Source organism: Simochromis diagramma, unplaced genomic scaffold (assembly GCF_900408965.1).
Source record: "Simochromis diagramma unplaced genomic scaffold, fSimDia1.1 OVJJ01000302.1, whole genome shotgun sequence".
Lineage (NCBI taxonomy): Eukaryota > Metazoa > Chordata > Actinopteri > Cichliformes > Cichlidae > Simochromis > Simochromis diagramma.
Window position 1 is genome coordinate 12,858,659 of NW_024386792.1, and position 22,756 is coordinate 12,881,414.

The window sequence follows — 22,756 nt, forward strand, 5'->3', positions numbered from 1 at the left end:
CCAATGCTTCCTACTCTCTCTCGCACTAAATAGCTAAAATTAGTGGTTACATCCACTGTATTGTTGAGCTATGTGTCTGGACAGATGATGATGATTGACTGAAAAGAATCTGAAATCTTGTTCTTCTCCTTGTAGCCCCAACAGGAAAATCTCCAGCACTGCTTTTGGAAGGTAGGCTTTTCACCTTTGCGTTTGTGTCCACATGCATGTGCTTCTGTGCGTTACAGGCAAGGTCACTCAGTTGTCCTCTGCGTGTTTATGCATTATACAGCCCGCCCTACACGTGCTTGTTCGATCTTGTTGACATAGTGACGTACACAGAGCAAGATTATCAACTAGTGCTTCCTGATCTCTCAGCTGTCCTATCACTGCACACACTAAATAGGTTAATTACTAACTAGTTATTCAAAGAATTATAGAGCCAAGAACACTGTACAAACTTTTGTTTTTTGTCTCAGAGCTGAGGAAACGAGTTTGACATCATCTTTTTTTAGTGGCAGGAGTGGCCCACTACATGGACTGTTGGTCTGTAGTGGGTGAGATGTTTTGTATCTAGGCTTTTGTCCTATTTTCAGCCACAGAAATTGAGTTATAGTGACAGAGTGAAAATGGCCTGTCGGGCCTGATCTATGTATTCAATATAAGGCTTGGCTGTCTCCCTGTTCTTCTTACTTTCTCCTCTGTCTGGTTTGATGGCTGCTTTCACTTTATGGCTCTCTTTAACTGTTCTTCTGCCCTTTCTCCTTTTTGTTTCCTCTCCTCTCTGTTGCTAATCTCAGTAATAGGCCAGCAGCTTGTTTTTCCCACGTTATTCCATCAGTTTACAATGGGGAAGCTAAAAACTACATTATGACATAAATATCACAGCCAGATGTACACACACCTGTGTGGGTGTGAGAATGCTCATGTTAATCCTGTTTGCAGCAGCTTCTTTTCTTTGGCACTGTAGTGTCCTATATCTGGGTTACCTTGCAGCAGCTTCGCTGCAGAAACATAAACACCCAGAACCGGTCATTGCCTGGATCTATTCCGAGCATATTCTCTAAGCTGTTTATCTGTTTGTTCGAGCAGGCAGCTGCTCCACAACAGCAACTTGAGCAGCAGTAACGGCAGCACAGAGGACCTTTTCCGAGACAGCATCGACTCCTGCGACACCGACATCAATGAGAAGGTATGACTTTATGTTTCCTTCTGTTAGTTTGCTCCATGTGGTGATTTGTATGACTGCGCTTTTTTAAACAAAAGTCGATTCCTCATTGGATGTGATCATGTCAGATCTAGTATTTTCAGTGGAAGTGAAAAACTGAGATACTAAACACTCACCTCCAGCATGTTAAAAATGCTACAGCTTAATATGATACGTTTACTAATTTCTGTCAGTTCTTACATTTGCAAACCTAAGTTAAAAAGAAAACATTATGAATCTGTTTTTAATTACAAACTTGCCCTGTTAACTTTATTACCTAATTTAGATGCATAGGATGCATAGGATTGTAACATTTAATTTAGTTTCTGGTGTAATTTCACAGTTTGTTTTTCTCTCAGGTCACTTCTCTTGAGAAGAAGGTGGCAGAACTGGAGAATGAGATCCTGCTGAACAGTGACCTCAAGTCCAAACTGAAGCAGGAGAACACTCAGCTAGTGCACAGGTAGAGGACTTTGTTTCCCCTTTGCACTAGTCTTATCTTAACATAAGCATAAAATTATGTAACATGCATGTAATTTATACATACACATCTCTTCACTGACAACACTATTTATGCTCATATATGCTATACTCGCTGTACATGCCAACATACTTAAAGTGCTGCTGTATATTTGCATTTGCACTTCTGTATATAGACTGTTCTCTTCCAGCTAACTGCATTTCACTGGCTTTGTACCAATCCTCAGCACAGTCACATTAAAGTTGAATCTAGTCTAATTTATAGCAGCACAAAAGAAAATGAAGGGCAGATAATTTTACTGAAATTACTCATGTAAAATTGCAGCAGTGATTTAGTCATTTCCAAAGTAAGCTCGGTTTTTATGCTTTGCAACAAAAAAATAAATCATGTTGTCTGATGCGTTCATCATCCTCATCATCAGGGTTCATGAGCTGGAGGAGCAGCTGAAAGACCAAGAGACCCGGGCAGAGCAAAGTGTGCAGGAGGGCCTGAGACGCCACAGAGAGGCTTACAGCAAGCTGGAGAGAGACAAGAACACACAGATAGAGCTGCTGACCAACCGGTGAGAAACACACAGTTGCACAATTTACTGAGCACATTTCCCAATTATTTGTGCATTATCTTTTTTTTATGTAAATATGTGAAACTCATTATAGTTCAATAATAATCGGAGAGAATTAGACACCGACCATATCTTGGATAATGATGTTTATGTCCCTGCTCGCTTAAGAAAATAAATGCAAAATGGAGAACTAAATGCTTAACAGCTCTGAGAGTCCTCCCAGGGTTTTAGTCATCTGCCTCTGGACAGCTGCAGCATGTATTTTACCCAAAACAGTGCCTTAGCTGACTGTGTGCCACACTATAGAAATGCACGCTGACATAAGGGATTTTGTGTCTGTAGAGTTAAGCAGCTGGAAGAGGAGAATAATGAGATGTCCCTTAACATGAACCGACTCAAGTCGCAGACAGAGAAGCTGGATGAGGTAAGTGTTGCTTACATTTCCGGCTGTATTTCCTGTGTTGGTCATTTAACCTTTTAAAGCCAGATGTATTATAGTTGATACATGGGTCTTTGTGAGTTTTTGAGACTTTTACACCATCAGTATACTTTTTTTTTTCTTCTGAAAAACCAAAAGAAATTGCACAACGCATTTTTAATGAACAAATTGCAACAACAAAAAAACACCTTATGTGGAAAATATGATACATGTTAAAACTCATATTTGCAAATTATTATGTAATTTATTTTTTAAAACATTTTGTCAGAAGGTGCAGTAAACACTATTTTCCCAAAAAAGTTTTTTTTCTGCCATTTATTTCATGGCTTAGGCTTTAAAGGGTTAAGTAGTTGTCTGTCATCGGTTGTGTGTGTGAATCTCTGCAGTTTGGTGTCTGTTTCTCTTGCAAACGCGGCGGGTTTTCTCATTTCTATCCACTCCTGTGAGCACAGCGACAACTCCTTCAACATTCACAAAGCCAAAGAGAGACGCCAGTAATTATATCTGTGGAGATAGCCTCTTAGTTTTGAACCACACCTCATTTATGAACTTGTATCTATGCAAATGACACCAAACCCGACTCTAGCTTACAAAATGTTGTGCGAGCAATTTATCACAGAATATAAATGCAAACTTTATCTTGGTGCTAAAACTTGTTTGCTCAAAAGAAATGCACTCCCATGACCCTGAATACCAAACACACAGATAAATAAAGGAAAATAAAGTTCAAACTATAGCTGTGTGTATATATGTCTATCCTTAGGAGAAGCAAAGGATGACAGATAAGCTGGAGGATACCAGCCTGCGCCTGAAGGATGAGATGGATCTTTACAAGAAAATGATGGACAAACTGAAACAAAATAGACATCAGTTCCAGAAAGAAAAGGATGCCATGCAGGAGGTAGGAGGAAGTATTTTATGTAATCAGACACACACAGCAAGGTGTGATTGTTTGTTATGTTGCTCATTCAGTTTCTCTGTAACCAGTCTCTCGCAGCATTTATGTCAACTCATACACTTACACCTACAATATGCTGCCTCTGCACATTATATAACGTTTTTCATTGGTTCTTTCTGTGCTGCATAGCTGATAGAGGACCTGCGTCGAGAGCTGGAACACTTGCAGGTCTTCAAGCTGGATGCAGAGAGGTCAGGCCGGAGGCCGAGCTCCTCCACGGGGCTCTCAGACTTCAACAACAGGAGCAGGGAGGTGGAGCTAGAGCATGAAGTCAAGAGGCTCAAACAGGTACTGATGAAATGCTCTGTTGGGCATAGGCAGTTCAGCGAGTATTGTTGCTAATGAATGTGCTTTAAGACTGTTTGTTATGAATAATGAACAATAAGAATATGAAACAGTGTTTAAAACTTTCTACAATCCTTCAGTCAATGTATGTAAGCAATCTAAGGATTTTCAAAAATATCTAAATGCTGTTTTGATTTGATCGTATGACAGAAATGAGGAGTTTCTGCTTTTTGAAATGTGTTTACGTGGAGCTTTGCATGCATGTGGAGGTGGTAGATGCACAGAAGTAAGAAGTACAAATTAAGCTGTCACAGACTGAATGTAATGTAATGTATGAATATTTATTTACAGATTATTCATGTTTCATTTGATTAGAGTAGCAGTTCATGTACCCTGGCTTCTTAGACTTGATTGATTCAGCGTTCAAGGTGAATATTTTTGACTGACTTTATAAGTTATTGGCTCATATGTATATGTTTCCACTGTCTATCACGCTGAATGATGCATTCAGTACAGTAATCGCCCCTAGAAATAGAAATTCAGCTCAAAAAAATACACTGTTATCACATACAGTTTTACAACTTTTCATGAGCACCTTTTGTATTTTAACTTTTTCTGAAGCACACCTCCACAACGTTTAACACAGCTAACTGGCTGCCAGAGGAACATAAACCTTTCTGCTTGTGTACATGAAGCTGTTTTTGTGGCTACAACCAAAAGATGAAAATCGAGCATATAGTGTCACAGACTACATTCAGCCAGAATACATTGTTGTGCATTAGAACTGCTGTGATCCCCGATGTACTGTGCCGATCTTTTAACCATTAAAGAGAAGTTCAGCATTGCTAAATGCAGTGCCAGCTGCAGAGGACATGTGATCTTTATCTTTTCTTAGATCTGTTTGTCTGACATTTTGCCTGCTACAGTTACAAGGCAGATCTTATTGTTGCAGTCCTGTTAAGTGGCCAGACCTGGTGTAAAGCAAACATTAGAGATAAGCAAGTAGATGAAAGTGTTTTTCAGATGTCCTCTCAGATAAGATGCATAAAAGCAGTTGTGCAGTAGCTTTTGTGTGACTTTTTATCACGAGTTCATATGCATTAGAAATTTCGCTTTGATGTTCCTAAGCCAGACAAAGGCACCATAAAAATCTGGAGTTATCAAACCCACGTGGCCTTGAGGTAACTTTTAAATGGCACAGCCGGCCAGAACTGCTGATTCATTCAGTGTCCGTTTTATCAGTGACTTAACATGATACGGCCCATGTCCTCCTGGCTTCGAGCCAAACTTGTCACACCTTGCAAGCAAGCAAGTAAAGGAGTAATAGCAGTAGTTTCATTCTGCCTTCGTGTCCTGTCTTTCTCTAAATCTGCTCCTACCAGCATGTCTTTTGAATTCGGACAAGTAATAAAACTGTCTGTGTTTTATATGTGATGGATCACGGCCTCTGTTCACCCACGAGAAGGATGAATTCACTCTCTTATGCTTGCCTGTGCACCTTTTTGTAAATGTCTGTGTGTGTGTCCAGCGATTTGTGTCCCAGGACTTTCTTCCCCCTGAATACCAGCACCTGGTGTTGACTGGGGCTCGGCTCCGTCCCGGTCTGATGGTAAAATTGCTTCCGTGACCTCTGACCTACCGATTAACCACTAATCACGACAATGGAGTAGAGTGAAGTTGTCCATGCTGACCGGGCGCTGCAGTTCCCTCACTAATGTTTAAGGATAGACTTAAGGGAAACGCAAACTGACCTCTCGTCAGCAGTTTAAGGCAACTTGATCGTGGAGCTTTCATAACACACCAGAAAAAGCAGGGAAGAGTTTGTTCTGTAACACGCATAACCCATGTTACATCTCGTAGGTGCTGCAAACATAGATGTGCATTGCTGAGTTTGCTGCTACCAACCGCAGTGCTTTGTCAAATGGGTTGAGTGTGGCTTGAGTAGTGGTCTTGTCTTTTTTTTAAAAAGTCATTTTAGTGCACTTTTATGGCCTAGAAACTTATCTTGTCCTTTCTCGCTCTCTGTCCTCTACCTCCTCCCCTGATTTTGCATTTTAGGAGAACCAGAAGCTTAGAGAGCAGAACGAGGACCTGAACGGTCAGATCATCAGCCTCAGCCTGCATGAAGCCAAGAATCTGTTTGCCACACAGACCAAGGCTCAGTCTCTAGCTGCTGAGATCGATAATGCCTCCAGAGACCAGGTAAAATCAGTTATGCAGACTTGTAACAAGGAACATGAACACCCCTGCGGCTACAATGTGATTTTTTTTTTTTTTTTTTTTTTAAATATTCTGCGTCTTACTGACAGCTTCCAGACAGGGTTTTATCTCAGTGCTTACAGGTTCCTTAGTTACAGTGAGAAATAGCTGTTTTTCAGGCCATATCACAGCAGTACGATGTTACGCATCTACCTCTGTTTTACAATTAAATCTATATCTGCATAATGAGGAGAGCATTACTATGAGTTATCATATTTCTGTGCAATCAGAGGAGTTCAGTGCATTAGTTAGATTTTTTTCAACATTGGCATTACTTTTTTGGTTGGTTGGTTAAAAGTTTTATTTTTTCTAAAATTCTAATACAGTCAACAGCCACTTTATTAGGTACACCTTGCTAGTGACATTGAAATTGCCTCGATTCTTCGTGGCACAGATTCAACAAGGTGACGGAAACATTCCTCAGATTTTGGTCCATGTTGAAATGATAGCATCACAAAGCTGATGCAGGTTTTTTGCTACATCAAAAAGTTGCCCTAATGGATGCAGATGTGGTAACTGTGGTGGCCATTTGAGTACAGTGAGCTCATTGTCATGTAACTGAATCATAGTAACATTTTTTTTTTCTAATGAATAACATGTATTGTACATATTTCTCCCTAGTTAATGGAAGCCCTGAAGGAGCAAGAGGAGATCAATTTACGTCTGCGGCAGTACATGGACAAAATCATCCTGAACATCCTGGACCACAACCCCTCCATTCTAGAGATAAAGAACTAGCAGCGACTCAACTGGAATGAGCAGCGTTCCTGATCTTGGGAGAGTGAGGATCATTCCAGTTGTCTGATCAGAGCAGGATGACCTGAATCGGGGGGAAAGTGTACAGAAAAACAGAGCCAGTCTTACGTAAACAGACATGCATCGCCCCCTGCTGTTTGTGCCAAGAAGAGCGTCTCTTCCGGATGGTAGAAGGGGGATTCTGTGTTGAACAAAAGGGAGTTTTCTCAGCCAGTGATTGTTCACTGACTGGTTATGCTACTGTGACTGTTCTACTCATTTGATCACATTTTTTATTCTGTCTATGCTGTGAGCTGGAGTTAAAGTCACAAGATTGATCTCTTGTGAAAACTCCAGGAATATTCAGTGTCCAACGTGCTTTGAAGATTCACTTGATTTAGTACACTGGACATGAAAACTGGAGGGGGAAAAAAAGAAAATGTAAACAGCTTTATCCTGAAGCTGTTTGGCATGGCGTAGAGAGGCACAATAAGACAGTAGAGCAACATGACAAGCAGACTTTAAATCCAGAGTGAGACAGGCCAGGCCACTGTTGCCAGTCTCTGAGTGCGTGTGATGACATATTTGGACAAGTATGTGCTGAAAGAAGGTCGAGAAGTGAGGCACAAGCGGTCAGAGAGAGAAAAAGAGTGATGCCCACATTATAAATTGAAGACGATGAATTAAGGAAGAGCGTTGACCCTAAACAGGTGGGGATGTTACATGATAGGCCAGGTATGCTACCAAAAGAGGCTTTTTGTTAAGTCGATGAAGGTACACTGAAAGTGAAATTTCGTTTTTCGTTCACTCTTGCGCACGTCTTCCACGAAACCACACTTCGTACGTCAATCAGTCCTAAAGCAGTGAACAGTTTTCACTGAGAAGTGGCCCTTAGTTGGTACAGACGAGTCGCTGAGTGTCGCGTTATGGCGCCGAAGCTGCAACCAAGGAGTGTCTTCAAACTGTAACTTCCATGGCTGCTATTTGCTAGCTAAACTTGAGCTTGATAAAAAGTCACTGTTGCTTTGCAATAGACCCCAAATTATGTTGCACAGAAATATAAAGATGTGAATGTACAGCGTGAGGTGGAGTGACTGGTAGCCATTGTAACGTGGTTTACCGAGTTGTCTTTTCATGTTCAGTGACTTGGATACCGGATGTGAGCGTGCACAGGAGACTCACTTTTTGGTACAAAAGACTTGATTTGTCACATTTGCACCTACAGCAGGTTGCAGATTGTAGTTTAAGCCCCAATGACTCTGAAGCCGTCTTAAACTGTAAATATCACGAATGTACGATTCTTTATTAACTTTCTGTGTGGCCAAAAAAGCAGTTTTCCATTGAAACTGGTTAATACATTTGGCAACATGTGTACAGTATTTAGTACTGTTATATGGAGGGCATTGTTTTCAGAGGGGAAACAATTACAATCTCATGTATTATGTAATTATTCTAAACTTGAGTTTTGCTTCCTTGCACAAAAAAAGGTTTTGTTTCCTTTTGCATGGTCACATTTACTTCTGTCTGTGCCTTTTGAGGACATTTTTCGAGATAATCTCGCTATAGATTTACGCTGTTTTTTGGAAAGTGCGTTTTCTGTCTATGTATGACATTTTCATGACTTGTAAATGTTGTAATTATCTAGTGATAATTTGTATTTTATGTGCCACTCACCAATCTTTTTTCAGATTGATACTGAGAAAACACTTTTATACAGATTAATCAAGAAACTAATTGTTGTTGCTTAGCTGTCCTGTTTGCAGTATAGCACAAGACTTTGTGACGTATGCAAGCCAGTTTATCTTCTTTTCTTTCCTTTTTTTATATAAACACAGTGAGCAATGATTTTTGAGGTTTTTTTTCAAGGTTTTTGTTAGATTCAGTAAGTCCACTGATTTTCAATCAGCTTCAAAGTGGGTTTTTATATATGGTTGTTTACTGTCTTCCTAACTTAAACGGTGACTATTATGAGCAATATTAACTTATTACCTGTACCTGCTGATCTGTGTCCTGTTTTGCATCTTAAATCTTTTCACTTTTAATCCACTTATGCCATTCTTCAAGTAAAAAAACAAAAATTCAAGACACACTGAGCTGTAAAAACTGTCACAAACTCATGGCTTTTAGCTTTCTGTTATTAGGACGATCCGATTGGATGCAGTCATCTTAAATAGCAATAAAAAATGGCTTTGGCAGTGATGTTGTCTCATGAAATTTCTGTTATTTTCATTTGAATTCAGCTATAGTTTCTAAAACATAAACATTGTGCCTAAAGTGTATGCTGCTGCTGTCTTAGCTGCCATTATGTACTTTGCTGTAAATAAAAGTGTTTGCGCTGGCATGAAAATAGTCATGTCGCCAAATGAGAATGTTTTAACTTTAATGTTTTATTTTATGTGTTTGTGTGTATTGTGTATTCTCATATGGGAAATCTTAAAACGCAAGATTTACAACCTTTTGTAAAAGGGCAGCACTGCGCTGTTTAGTTATGTATGGTCAATACCCATGTAGGCCCAGGCATTGAGGGGAAAAAAACAAATCAAAAATAATTATTAAATAAATCTTCCTTGCAACATTATTTTGGAGCAACGACAGAAAAAACATTTCTATCTGATTTGACTGTGACTGGTGCTTTTATACATGTAGTTTTACCTAATTTGACTAATTACATTACAGTTAATTGAGGTGTTATTAGAGATTTTGCGGATTATAAATGGCAGTTATTGTTTTATGTATTTATTTCATACATTGTTATATTATATTTTATACATTAGTTTTATTTTTATATTTTATTCTTTATCTTCTTTCATTTATATATTTATTTGTACCTGCTCTCGGAGCAGTATTTGTGTACTCTGGCGCCTCCTATCGGCGAACTGCGCAGCTTCATTTGATCAGCTGGGTGCTGCACGCGGCTGGTGTGCCCGACACAGCGGTGCAGGTAAGAGTTAAATTAAAATTAAGCATAATGTGAGTGATGTTTTAAGGTAAACTTGCATGTGAACGCATAACTTGGTGCTTTCTGTGTATGTTATCTGCTCCCTGTTGTTTTCTTCCCACAGGAAGCTCACAAACTTTTAGCAGCCGGCATGACGATAGCTGTTGATAACGGCGCTGAAGTTGTTAGCCCGCTAACAGAAAACAGGGCGCCTACATTCACTGGGGTTAAAAGAGCACAAAGCTAGCTAAGTGTCAGTATGTTTGGTTATTGTTAAGGTAAAATTGTTTACGATTTAAATTATTTATTGTTTCGTTTTTTTATTAATACCAATGAAAATAACTATTTAACAGAAAAAAGTAAGAAAGGTGTTGACTGAAAAGGTTTAGGCTGAAAGTTTAGCTTAATGGACCGCCATTGTTTTCTATAGAGACACACCAACTAAATTTCACCAAAAACAATCATTAGTCAGTATATGCACTAGACAAAAAATGAATTGCACAGTTTTAAGTCCTCATTAAAACCATTCCCCAAGTTTAGACTTTTTATATAGTACTGTGCAAAAGCTTTGAGCCACCCCATCTTTTTTTGGTATTGTAAAAGGAAAAATACGGAGCCCCGCAGGGCACATGGGAGAAAAAAAAATTAAGACGGACTTGCGAGATCTCGCAAAACAAACTCGGGATCTCGCAAAAGTTTTAGCCGCATTCTTCCCGTTAGCTCGAAGCTAAAGGGAGGTCGAGACCTACTACAGCCGGGTGGAACACCGCATTCCCGGCACATCGTGCCTCGACCTCCCGGTTGGCTTCGAGCCGGCGTCCGAAGAATGCGGCTAAAAGTTTTGCGAGATCTCGCAAAACTTTTGCGACTTTTGCGAGATCTCGCAAAAGTCCGTCTTAATTTTTTTTTTCTCCCATGTCCCCTGCGGGGCTCCGTAGAAAAAGAATGAGATGGGTGCAGAGATGTATTGAGCATGTGCAAACATAAATGGAAAAAACAGTATAAGAGGCAAAAACAGGCTTTTTACAATTAATGAAAGTCAATAATGGTATGGATGTCTCTTTTAGACAGATTTTCTTGTAATTTCTTTAAGTGGTCTTCAGGAGTAGTTTTCCAGGCATCCTGAAGGACACCCAAAAGCTTTTGGATGTTGGCTGGCTTTTGTTCCCTCCTCTGACAAATTGATCGCACATTGTTTCAATACTGTTGAGGTCCAAGCTCTGGGAAGGCCAATCCAATCACTGTGGGTGGGGGGGATTTTTAGTTCCATGTGGCGTTTACTTCATTGGCAGTGTGTTTGGGATTATTGTCATGCTGAAAAATGAAGCTACTGCTAATCAGACGATATCCAGATTTGTCAGCTCAAAGCTGCCTATTCACACTAAAAGTAAATGTTTGTGAATCAGACTTTAATACAGGAAATATGTTTAGAAACGTCACTAAAACCAACATTCCTTAGTATAAAGGGAAGGAGACTTGTCAGTAATTTACATTTGAAAGTATTGTGTTCTCAGTGTCAGTCACTGTAAGAATTAGATAATCTCTTTGATATGTAAATAACCTGAGGTCTGTTGGTGCCGTTAATGACATGTTTTCATTATTAACTAAAGTCTCTAAAGAAGTCCAAGTATAACATTTGTGTCACTTTTGGTCTAATCACACTCAACTGACACAAATCATCTAAGAAATTCAGCCAATCTCTTCCATCTGTTTCACAGGTGAAGCGATGCCTCAGGCTTGTATGAACTTTGAGCCTAACAGAAGGGGAACCTATCACAACAGCCGTAAAACCAATGATCTGATCAACAACACAGGTTTGGTTAATGGAGCAGTTGTTTACAATGGATGCTCAGCTTCTGCCAGCAGAATCAGTAGGAGCACACCAGCTGGCACACAGCATGGTCCTAAACCCACATACAGGATTAACGATTATTTTAACTATGGCTACAAAGGCAAGAGTACAAAAGCAGCACCCTCAGGGACCCTCAAGAAACAAGGATGCAAAATTCCAGCTCTCTGTGATGCCCCAGCATCTGATGGAAACGGCAGTGAAGATCTCCTGAGTGATAACTCAGCCAAAGTTAGTGCTCCGCCCAGTAACATTGACCAAAAGGTACCAGATCCCAGCCTATCGGCGTCAGGGAAGAAGAAAAGGTGGAGGAGATCGAGACACAAGAAGAGGTGCATCACTTATCTTAATCTTAAAGTTCTCAAGTCCAGCCTATATATACCTATATGTGTTGATTCTACTTAAAATCAACACGTTTTTTTAATGGTTTTGCAGTGGACCATTAATAACAGCCCTAGAGTAGCAAGATTTACTACTGCAGAGGCCCTGAGACAGATAAGTAATACGTAATGCTCAGCTGATGGAAATGAGTCAAGTTTACTCCCTTCTGCATAAAAACAAATACAAACATTTGTGAAAGAATGGGTTGTTCTAAAGACCTCATTAAATCTGAGTGGGGTACTGTAATAGGATGCCACTTTTGTAATAAATCAGTTAAGTTTGTGAAGTTCTTCCCTCATAAATTACGAACCATTGCAACTCAGCCCTGAAGTACAGAACAAGGTGCATAAAAGTCAACTGTAAAGTTTGATGGAGGAGGGATAATGCTATGGGGTTGTTTTTTAGGGTTAGCCAGGGTCCTTTACTTCAAGCAAGGGGGGTTCTCAATTCTATGCTTCCAGGTTTATGGGAACAGCCTAGGGAATGCCATTCCAGTGGGACTGTGCACAGAGCGAGGGGGATTCAGATGTGTCCATAGATTGAATATGTGAAATTATAAAAGCTCCTGTAGTGCAGACAATTTCACACTATAATTTTGTATTGGAAACAGTCATTAAAAGTATTCCTGTACAAAAATTATACTCATGAAGTAGAAGAATAAATGCTTTCAGTCCCAACTTGAGGGAAGTTTCAGATGAGACGACAGAAAATTGAATGCTTTAGTTATTATTTTAGATAACTGCTTATCTTGCTGTGAGTAACATGTGAGAGTGATATCAATATTCTTGTGCATATCTGTCTCTTAAATCTCCAGCCAGCACAGTATGAACACTAAAAACATAATAGTTAGGCTCAAATCTGTCTGTAGATTTACACACAGAGACTTAAGGGATATCATTCTGTCCAGGTAAAAAGCATAAATCATTGTGAATCCATTTCACTTGTTTCAGTGCAAATTAAAGTGATAACAGATGCATCGGAGCGACATAAACATGTACATGAGCAGCCCGCTGGAGGTTAATTCTTTGCACAAAGGAGCAGATAACCATCCTGCTGCCCTTCTATCACCCTGACCAGCTGCTCTTGTATAAACAGCCCATCTTCCCATAACCCTTTAATGCTTGAGACTGAGTGGAGAGATGCATCAAAGCTTCTTCTGGATGTGAAGAATGAGTTGTGCATATTGTACTGAATTATTATATTCAGTGAAAACGTATGGGAATGGTAAATTATTTTTTTCATCTCATTCACATAATGACAGCATGAATTAAAGCATAAAAATACTCTATAATACTCATAAATATAACTTTATTTGTATAGCATTTTTTTTTTAAAGCACACAGTTACAGTAATTCCAACATTAATGGTTTTGTGCACACATCAGATGTAAACTGTGGTGAAAAATACTGCCACTAACAACCAGAAATGTATTTCAAATATGTAATTAATTTCCCTTCCCTCTGATTATGGAACACTTTAATTCAGCGGTCCCCAACCCTCGGACCGGTACCGGGCCGCGAGAGTTGAGGCTCAGGTGTGAAATGTATAGTTTTCAGGGTTTTTATCGGTTTTCAGCGTTATTTCGTTATCGTTTTTATCGTTTACTCGGTTTTCCTTGGTCTTTTCGCATGTGTTATGAATAAATTTTCTTTTTTCCGGTACCGGTACTAGTTTTAGTTTGTTGTATTTATCCGCGACACCTTAAAGGCCGGTCCGTGAAAATATTGTCGGGCATAAACCGGTCCGTGGCGCAAAAAAGGTTGGGGACCGCTGCTTTAATTAACATGAGCCCTCTTGCAGAGACAAAGAAGTCGTCTACCCGGAAATTCTTTCACCCGCACCCATAGAAGCGGAGGAAGACTGGGGAAAAGAGATCCAGGAGGGCACGCGCTCTGACTGGAAAAACATGTGTTTTGGGGTCAGACCTTATGGTAAAGAAAAAAACATTTTCATGACATCTACTCTCTTTACAGTACTGAATTTAAATGTCTTAGTTATTATATACATGCATATGTAATAAGTTATAAATTTATGTTGCTGTAAGGTTGATTACTGAATATATCTTCACCACTGAGGTCAAACAAGGAAATTTTAAAGTTTACCTGATGTGTATTAATAGTAGTAGTAGTCATTACCTTTTCTGTCATAAAGGAAAACTGCTGAAACCAAAGTCCTTAGAGAAGCGAGTCTTGCCACACAGAGCCACTTTGAAATGGCTCATTGCAGTTATAAAGTGTTATCTACATTTCCTTTCATTTAAATGGTCAAATGTGCATAAAAGTGCCAGGATATATACTAAATTAAAAATGAATATTAGAAACAGCAAGTTTCAGTCCTTCAGCATCCTGTTTTCATTGAAGCTGATGTTACTGTAGGTGTCAGTACTACTTTTAGGATTCAGGCCATGACGTGTGTTGCTGCCTGTTTCAGGTCCAGAAGACGTCCTCCGTTTTGCTTTGCAGGACCTGACACTGAAGCAAAGGGACACAGCGGCCCTGCCCGTGTCAGCCAGTTACACACCAGCGGTGCACCACCCACACCCCCTGATATGGTCCCGTCACATCATTCCCACTGAGCCAGACCAATTCGCAGACGCTGACTAGTAAGCTGGGCGTATGCCTATATGTTAGAATAATGGTTGATATGAGAATTAACAACATCTGTTTCTAAAATATTTGTTTCATTCTCATTTGGTTTAGTGGAAAACATTAAATTTAACTTTATTGGTAAAAGATTGTGCGGTGGAGTCTAGGTTACCATCTGGTTGTTTTTTATTGTAGGTTCTATTTTATATTTAAAATTCAGGTTTTATATTTGTTTTATATTACAACAAAATACTTTGGATTTTGTGATCTTAAAGGTTGGTTTTATTTCAACTACTACTTTTAGTTTCATTGCTGCAGTTAGTGCTGTTTCTCACACAGGTCATGCATTTCCTGTTTTCGTTTTCATCTTATATTTCCATTCTTTTTCTTGTCTGTGCTAAAAGAGCAAAATACTAGTTTTAACTGTTTCTTTGTGTTTTAAAATGCCTGAAGTTAATACCATGTTGTTATGAGTTGCTCATTTGAGCTGAAAGATCTGTTTAATCTGTTTATAAACACCCCCTGTTCACAGCAAGTACATGAAGTAACTATTTTATTTTGACACTCATGGAATAGTCGATTTAACCAAGAAAGTATGGTTTGATTATGTAATAAGAACGTGATTTTCTGGTTGTTCATATCATTTTTATTACCATAATAAATCACATTTTCTTCTAACTTGTGCTTAAACCCTGCATTTTTTCATCGCCACTGTCAAAAAATGTTATTAAACAAGAAGGCCCACCTTCTTTTCACCATTTAACCACAAACAAATGGATTTGAAACCTTACCATCTGTTGCTACTTAACGGCTCTTTAGAAGCAATAATGGCTTCTGGCCACTAGATGGCAGAGTGGATATAAGATTTTGCATTCTGCTAGTTATTTCCATACACCTCAGGGAGTTCAATGGGTTCATTCCCAAGGACTTGAGAGACAGAGGCATTTACTTGCATAGTGCTCAGCCCATTTCTCCCTGGTGTTGAATTCAGAATGCAATAAGACACTGAGCTGATTAATGCCATTTAGTTGTACTAAATATGTTTACAGATATTTTTATAATCAAATGGGTCCATTTAAAATGTTTTAATATGAAGTAGCAATTAGTAACAAGTAACAATTTTCATAATGCTTTTTTTCTTTAAACACAATAGTAGATCTGAAATGAATCAATCAAAACCTGTTCAAGTGCAGATTTTCAGCTCTAATTCAAGCAGCTGAACAGAAATACTGCCTCAGGTGTTGAGGAATTACCACCATCTATACCCCGTCCCCTATTTTCGGGGACTCAAATGTATTTAGACAAATTAACTTAACAAATATTTTAGATTTCTTTGTTGAGGATCCTTCACAAGCAGTGACTGCCTGAAATTTGGAATTCATAAACATGACCAAGTAATAGGTTTCCTCCTTTGTGATCCTTTGCCAAACCTATACTGAGGCTGTCTTCAGTGTTTGTTTGAAGGATTTTAGGCCATTATGTTTGCTTTAAGCGAGTGGAATGCTGTTCTGTCAGGTTCAGATCAGACCAAATAACAGGTTTCCTCCTTTGTGATGCTTTGCCAGACCTATACAGTGACTGTGTTCAGATGTTGTTTGAGGAGCTTTAGGCTCTTTATGTTTCCACTCAAAGCATTCTGTCAGGGACAGATCAGGTAATTGATTGCAGAATAATCCACTTCCTGAAGTTTAAAATGTCCTGGGTTGCTTTCACTGTATATTTAGTTTCATTGTACATTGTCTGTCTAGTAAACTTTGCTACATTTGTCTGAATTTTACCAGCAGTTATATCCCTAAACACAGAATTCATCCTGTGTCTTCTGTGTTTTAGTGACCCAGTGAAAGGCATACATGACCATGCATCACACTGCCTCTAGTGTGTGTGTTACAGAGTATGTGTCAGATCATGAGCTGTTAAAAGCATACTCCATACTTTACTCTGGTACGGGCAGATCTTAGCTTCCTCTCTTACAGATATTGTTGGATAAATGGCCTTTCATTTTTTGGTTGTTTGTTCTGCAAAATTGCAGATCTGGCATTGCTGTTCAAAAACCCGAGGAGTGGTTTAAATCTTGTAGTGTTTGAAGCCTTCCCTTTATCTCTTTGTGTTATGTTGTTCAGCAGAGGATGAAACTTGTGAATTTTTTTTCCCATGGAAAGGATCCTGCGATCATCCTCATTGTTGTCTTCCATAAACAATCAGACTTTATTATGTTGCGATGTGCGAAGCTCATGTGAGCTCTTAATTTTTGTACCTGAATTATTTCTATTGTTTCTCCACATTTTCTCCATTATCTTTTTGGTGGTTTTGAGTTCTTTTGTTTGTTTGTTTTTGTTTTGTTTTTTTACATTCTGAGGATGGCTATTCGACTTGCCTTTTACCTGCCTAATTGATTAAAAAATACAATAAAAATCTCCTTGCCTGTTGATAAACAGCTTTTGAATAAATAGTCCATTACATTTGACCACTTAAAATAGAACACTAATAAAGTAAATATTAAAAAAAATAATAACAATCTTTTTTAACCCCTTGAATTAAAGCTCAAATTCCATAGTTCAGTAACATCATGCCAAGTGCTGCCGAAACATTTCAATACTTTACAGCATGTTATTGCTGACGGAGACTTACCAGTCATTGAGCGCAACCTAAATACCAATGAAATGGTCATAAAAGTTTCAGACAGTGTCGAAAATGGGAGAAAGGTGGCCTCAAGTTCTTCAAAATATAGAGATGATTCAGTCTGGATGTGTCACTGTTTCAAAGGTTATTGTGTTCCATGTCTCAACAGAACGGAAAAATTTGCACGTTGTCTCTGTGTCTGTGTAGGTCTACTGGGGACTGTTTGTTTGCTACCCAGGGTTTGTGGCATAGGTTAGATTATTTACTTTAAATTATTTAGTTTTATCATAGATAGTTTTAGTTTTAGGTTTTTTTTAGTTTTTATTATAGATATATTATTTATTTTATTTTGTAAATCTGTGAGCTAATGCAGATGTTTTTCTCACCGCGTCCCTATGATGGCCTCATAATAGCCCTAGAAACTGCTCGAATAGCTTGTAGCCTGCACACACCTGAACAGGATTAAGCGATACATTGGATGGATGATTTCCTGATTGTTCATTTTAATCTGTGCTTGTCTCCATCTGTTTGAAGCATTCGTTTCCAGGAAGCTGACCCATTCTGAAAGTCATTTTTAATTTACTGTAGCGATCATCACTCTTTGTAAACTTGGCTAACCCTACAGTGAAAATCCCCTGCGAAGCAGAATTCACATATGTTATTTGTTTGATCATAGACAGTTGATAAACACTTGTGGTCACGAATAGCTGCCTTCTGCAAAAAGAATCCAAAAATCCCAAAACGAACTTGGTGTCACTTTGACAAGATGCTCCTTTTGACATGAAATATGTCACTTTCACTGACTTTACATATGATCTTCTTTTCTAAAAATGTGTTTCTACATTCAAAGTCAACCTAAACGTGCTGGGTCTGTACCCTAAGACATCTGTTACTCATAGTCGTGGTGCTCACTTTTAGCTCTGAGGTGCTGCTTCACATTTGTAACCACCATTTGGCTTTCAAGGGATTTCCCTGAATGCTGAAGTAAGCTGTAATAGTTTTGCATTACCATTTTGAGGGGGTGGCGATGGGAGCTCTAATGTTAAGAAATGGCATGTCTGATAACATGTTGTAATCTCTATGAGGGATTAATACTTCTATATGTCCCAGTGGACCCTTTACCACATCCTGTATTTGGACAAATAAGTAGATACAAAGAACCAGCCCTGCCCTGCTTGCCCTCCTACGTCCTCATTGTTGTTCATAATTCATCTGTTTTCATTGTTTTCCTTCCTAGAGTTCATCTTTCAATTGAAACAAATTAGATTGACGTTCAAACACTGCACTCACAGTTCACTAGCCAGCTCACGATATGGGATAATGATGAATTCTTGCCAGATATCCTCTAATTGTTGTAAAAATGTTCTCATGCTGACATGACTCTGGGAAATCAGCCTGAGGTCTTAACAGCTACATTTCTCAGATGTGAATCACCCCCCAGTTATTTCATCTGGATCCGGTGTGACCAGTAATTTAGCATTCATCGTCTTTATTGATCTGGCAACATAATGGTTTGTTAGGCTGGCACATGAAGAGACCCAGGAGGAGACAGGAAGCAAGAATGTGGTCAGTTCAATCCCCTGCAGCTAACTAAAGCAAACACACTGCGGTAGTGGATGGATGTTTGTCACAGTACTGACCATAATACTAAGTCAGGGGTCTGACTTTGATAACCTTGTGTATTTATATTTTTCAGTTATTTACTATATGGTCTTCCCAATGTAATTATAATCAATCAAAGAAATAAAAGAAAAATATTTTCATAAATAAAAAAAAGTAAATTGTATCATAAGATGGCTATAGACATATCATCATAATAATAACATATAATAATTTGATTATAAATTCTCAAAAGTACATTTATTCCTTGTTCCATCTCATAAAAGTTTTATATGCTGTCGTTTTTGTTTTCATATACCAATAATCAGATATAATCTGCCTCTTTAACTGATGTTCAGAGTTAAATGTCTTAAACTAGTATTTCAGCTGAATACAAAGGAGCATTCAGATTTCATCAAATACATGTGTACACATTTTAGTCTTCTAGTACAAAACCTTGCACACGTTATTGTGTAGAGCTCACTTATCTAAGAAATGTTTGAATAAGGAAGTTGATTTTTTTTGTTTTTTTGTTTTTTTTTAAATAGTCACTAACAAATACAGATGTGTTCCTGTTTGTAAGTAACATTTTCGTGTGTGTGTCTGAATTTTGGCTAACGGACATTATTTATTTGCATCATCTAACCTAATTGTACTCAATTATTGTCCATGTTAATGCAAGCATCCAGCACATTAGCAACATCTGTAAATGACAGAAAATAAGGAAGAGCATATTGAATCAATTTAAGCAACAAATCTGCCAGTCAAAAATATTCATGGATGTACTAATGTTTGTTAATTTAGGTTTTTTCTGCAGGATGAACATGGAGTATCAATATTTTACAGTATATTGCATTGTATTTGTGAGGTAAGTTAGAATTTGCTTGTTAACCCTGAATATTTTATAGTTGAATCGAAGTGATGGAAAACACTGTATCACCACAAATGAGCTTGACCCTTAAAACTTTTTTAAACATTAGTCTACAGAATAGAAAGAAATTTCACTGAAAAGTTTTATTCCTAGATAGAGGTACTTTTAACTAAGAAATGGAACCAAATATTAAATGTGCAGCATTTTATAACAACATTAGAATAAGTTTTTCAGCTTGCACATCTTTCTTCCTAATCCAAATATTGTTGTTCCACCAGCTGACACAAATTATTCTGTTCCCGTATATATGCTCCCATGTAAACAATCTGTACTATTTGTTCTATCAATAGGATGCAGACCCGCCTTCCTCTACCTCTAAATGACCTCCCACCATGCATGATAAATTGTACAGCCAGTTCAGAAAGGCATCTAACGCTGTATTCTTCCTTTGTGACTCACCTCCAGTCATTGCTTTTTCATCTCGCTTCAGTGTGTCCGGTCATTTTCTGTGCCTTCTCTTGACTGATCTTGTAATGATGTGTTGGCAAGTAGAGAACGATGTAGTACCGCCAGAACTAACCACTACAAAAACATAAATCGGCAGTTTTCGGGGTGCAGAGATTCCAGTAAATTTGAACAGTTACCAGCAGTCAACTAGTTAAAATTGCTTAAAGATGGAAATTTCAAGACCTGTTGGAAAAATATCCTCAGTTACTTGTGATCTGTGCCAGTTTAATTTAATTTGGGATTTTTATTATTTTGGCAGGATTAAATATAATGACTTGTTGGCATTTTTAAACCTCAACTTTAAGGAAATGGTGGATGGCTTTTATGGCTTGTTTTTGACTGTGAGGATGAGAAGACTCTGTTGAGTTTCCCTGTTGTTAGTTTCTGCAAAGCCACTTGTATCGCTCCCAAAGAAGAAGACTCATAATTTCCTGTCATTGTGACTTGACCCAGTAGGAAGACAGCCAGAGTGCAGAGATCTGGGTGACAGACCATCAAGAAAAAACCCCACACACAGCCTGTGGAAATAGCTGGCAGTAGTGACTGTAAAGGTTGCAATAGCCTGATGACAAAGCACTCTGTTTCTTAACTTTGTGATGAAATAAAAAGGTTCTGCAATGCTCCAGGCAGTCCTTCCAACTAGGTGAGCTTATTACACACTAAATAATTTCAAAGCTTTAACTCTGAGCAAGGTTATTGATGTTTATATTTCAGAACACGGGCGCTCTGCAATTAAAGTCTTAGCATGTTAATGTTTATTTTTTGGTGGATTGCTCTGAAAGGAGCCATTGCCACATCTGGTGAGCAGAGGAAAGGCTAATGAATTTTGCTGAGTCAGAGTGATTGGAATTTGCCTGGACTAAAATCTTCACCATATGGTGAAACTGGAGCACTGCACAAGTGCTGCAAGCCTGCGTCTGGTAAAATCACTTCCTGAGTGTGAAAGTAATGCTTTTGTAGTCCATTCTTGCGGTAACATGATGACTTTTATTGGAGTACAGTTGAGGAAATACGTATGTTTTAACATTAATCCCTCCTGACATGAATTAAGGCAGCATTTGATGGTTATGATGAGGTCCAGTTTGCTTCAGCGTTATCAAAAAAGTCTGTTTAACATCACACGGCAACACTTTTCCACAAAGAATTCGTAGGACAAAAGGAAAATTTGTCAGTGCCATTCACAAACAATATTAGCTTTGTACTTTGAAATGGTCTCTGCTTATAATACACTATCGTATTCTTGTCATGGCCTGCTCTGCTACATATCAGTATTTAATCTTAAATTCACCGCATTGTAGTTGTTGCTTCAATAGTCACCTTATACTAAAACTGTAAAAATAAGTGAATACTGTTGTTTGAGTAACAGTCTAAGCAAACTGTGGATGAAAACATGCACGATAATTATCTCTTCAGCAGCTAGTGGAGCTTTGCTTTCAAGGTGCTGGAAAGCTGAAGCTTTATTTAAACGCCAAATGACGCTGACCTTAATGTTCACTCCATTCCTCTGACCCTTACTACCGGTTTTAGGATGAGGTAACTGAACAGCCTGTAATTAGACTGTTATTCATCACTATGCGGGCATCAGTGATTGCCTGCAGTACCGTGCCAGGCCCAGACAGCGGCAGTGTTTGTCAGCCGTGCACCCACTGGCCCTCTGGCATGTTGGGATGCTGGGCTCGTAGTTTGGCTGGCTGCTACACACCGGCCTGTGGCGACCTGTCTGGCTACTCTGCCTACCTGTTTCTCTTCTACTTGTCTGCCTTTATCTGTCTTCTTACCTGTTTGGTAACCTCTTACTGACAGTCCGTCTTGTCTTTTTGACAGACTACTCTCTTAGCTGTCTCCATGGACGTCTGCCGTCCAGTTGCAATTTTTTTGCCTTTCCTCCTGCCTGTCAGTATTGCTGCAGAGGCTGCCCAGCTGTCACTCTTTCCTCCTTGCTGCTCTTCTTTTGTCTGTCTATCTGCCCTGCCGCCTGTCTGGTTGTCTGGCTTCCCAACCGGGGGATGTCTGGAAAGGTGCTGGATAACAAGCACCCTGCAGACCGACCACTCACTAGAACAGAGGCGTGGAGGGAGGGTGAGAGAAAGAGAGGGGGTAGGAGGTGGCTGTGACAGATGAAAGGAGAGATAAATGGAGAAAAAGGAGGAGATGAGTAGGGAGGGAGCACACAGAGTTAAAGAGGGTGTGGAGAGCAATCCTGAGAGGCAGAGAATGAGCGAGCACATGAAGATAGACAAGCATTAAGGAGGAACAGAGGTAGACGACGAAGGCAGGGTGAAGCAGATGGATAGGTGGGAAAGCAGAGCGCAGTGAGTGAAAGCAGTAGTGAGTCGAGGGATCGGGAGACAGACAGACAAGGCATGCTGCTTATTAAGAGGCTTACACACCACGGCTGTTCTGTTATTGAATTAGTGTGCGAGATGTACTGTTAGTCTGAAGAGCAGAACTGTGACTCTATGGGGATTTTACATGCACAAAAACACACATCCTAGCACTCCG

General features: G+C 39.1%; 2 protein-coding genes across 3 annotated transcripts in view; both read left to right on the top strand.

Annotated features, from left to right (window-relative positions):
• rab11fip4b (RAB11 family interacting protein 4 (class II) b) overlaps positions 1-9,432 on the top strand; it is a 29,153-nt gene extending 19,721 nt beyond the window's left edge. Inside the window, exons 5-14 of one of the 2 annotated variants that reach the window (XM_040024620.1) lie at positions 136-171; positions 1,072-1,171; positions 1,546-1,649; positions 2,089-2,229; positions 2,572-2,653; positions 3,432-3,569; positions 3,756-3,914; positions 5,440-5,520; positions 5,970-6,113; positions 6,792-9,432. In XM_040024620.1, the coding sequence (XP_039880554.1) occupies positions 136-171; positions 1,072-1,171; positions 1,546-1,649; positions 2,089-2,229; positions 2,572-2,653; positions 3,432-3,569; positions 3,756-3,914; positions 5,440-5,520; positions 5,970-6,113; positions 6,792-6,908 (1,102 nt within the window). In that variant the 3' untranslated portion in view covers positions 6,909-9,432. The remainder of the gene's footprint in view (positions 1-135; positions 172-1,071; positions 1,172-1,545; positions 1,650-2,088; positions 2,230-2,571; positions 2,654-3,431; positions 3,570-3,755; positions 3,915-5,439; positions 5,521-5,969; positions 6,114-6,791) is intronic. The other variant, XM_040024621.1, reaches the window with a different exon arrangement.
• Positions 9,433-9,728: 296 nt separating this feature from the next.
• LOC120729139 lies at positions 9,729-15,319 on the top strand. The gene is made up of 4 exons (XM_040024622.1): positions 9,729-9,846; positions 11,562-12,024; positions 13,874-14,004; positions 14,504-15,319. Exons 2-4 carry the CDS (start codon positions 11,570-11,572, stop codon positions 14,674-14,676), a joined length of 759 nt encoding a protein of 252 aa, XP_039880556.1. The 5' UTR covers positions 9,729-9,846; positions 11,562-11,569; the 3' UTR covers positions 14,677-15,319.
• Positions 15,320-22,756: the final 7,437 nt, after the last annotated feature.

Excerpts from the sequence above, each read along its gene's own strand:
- LOC120729139 (XM_040024622.1), top strand. The coding sequence starts at position 11,570 with ATGCCTCAGGCTTGTATGAACTTTGAGCCTAACAGAAGGGGAACCTAT. Across the intron at positions 12,025-13,873 it reads AGATCGAGACACAAGAAGAG|AGACAAAGAAGTCGTCTACC; the intron begins GTGCATCACTTA and ends GCCCTCTTGCAG. Across the intron at positions 14,005-14,503 it reads TTTTGGGGTCAGACCTTATG|GTCCAGAAGACGTCCTCCGT; the intron begins GTAAAGAAAAAA and ends TGCCTGTTTCAG.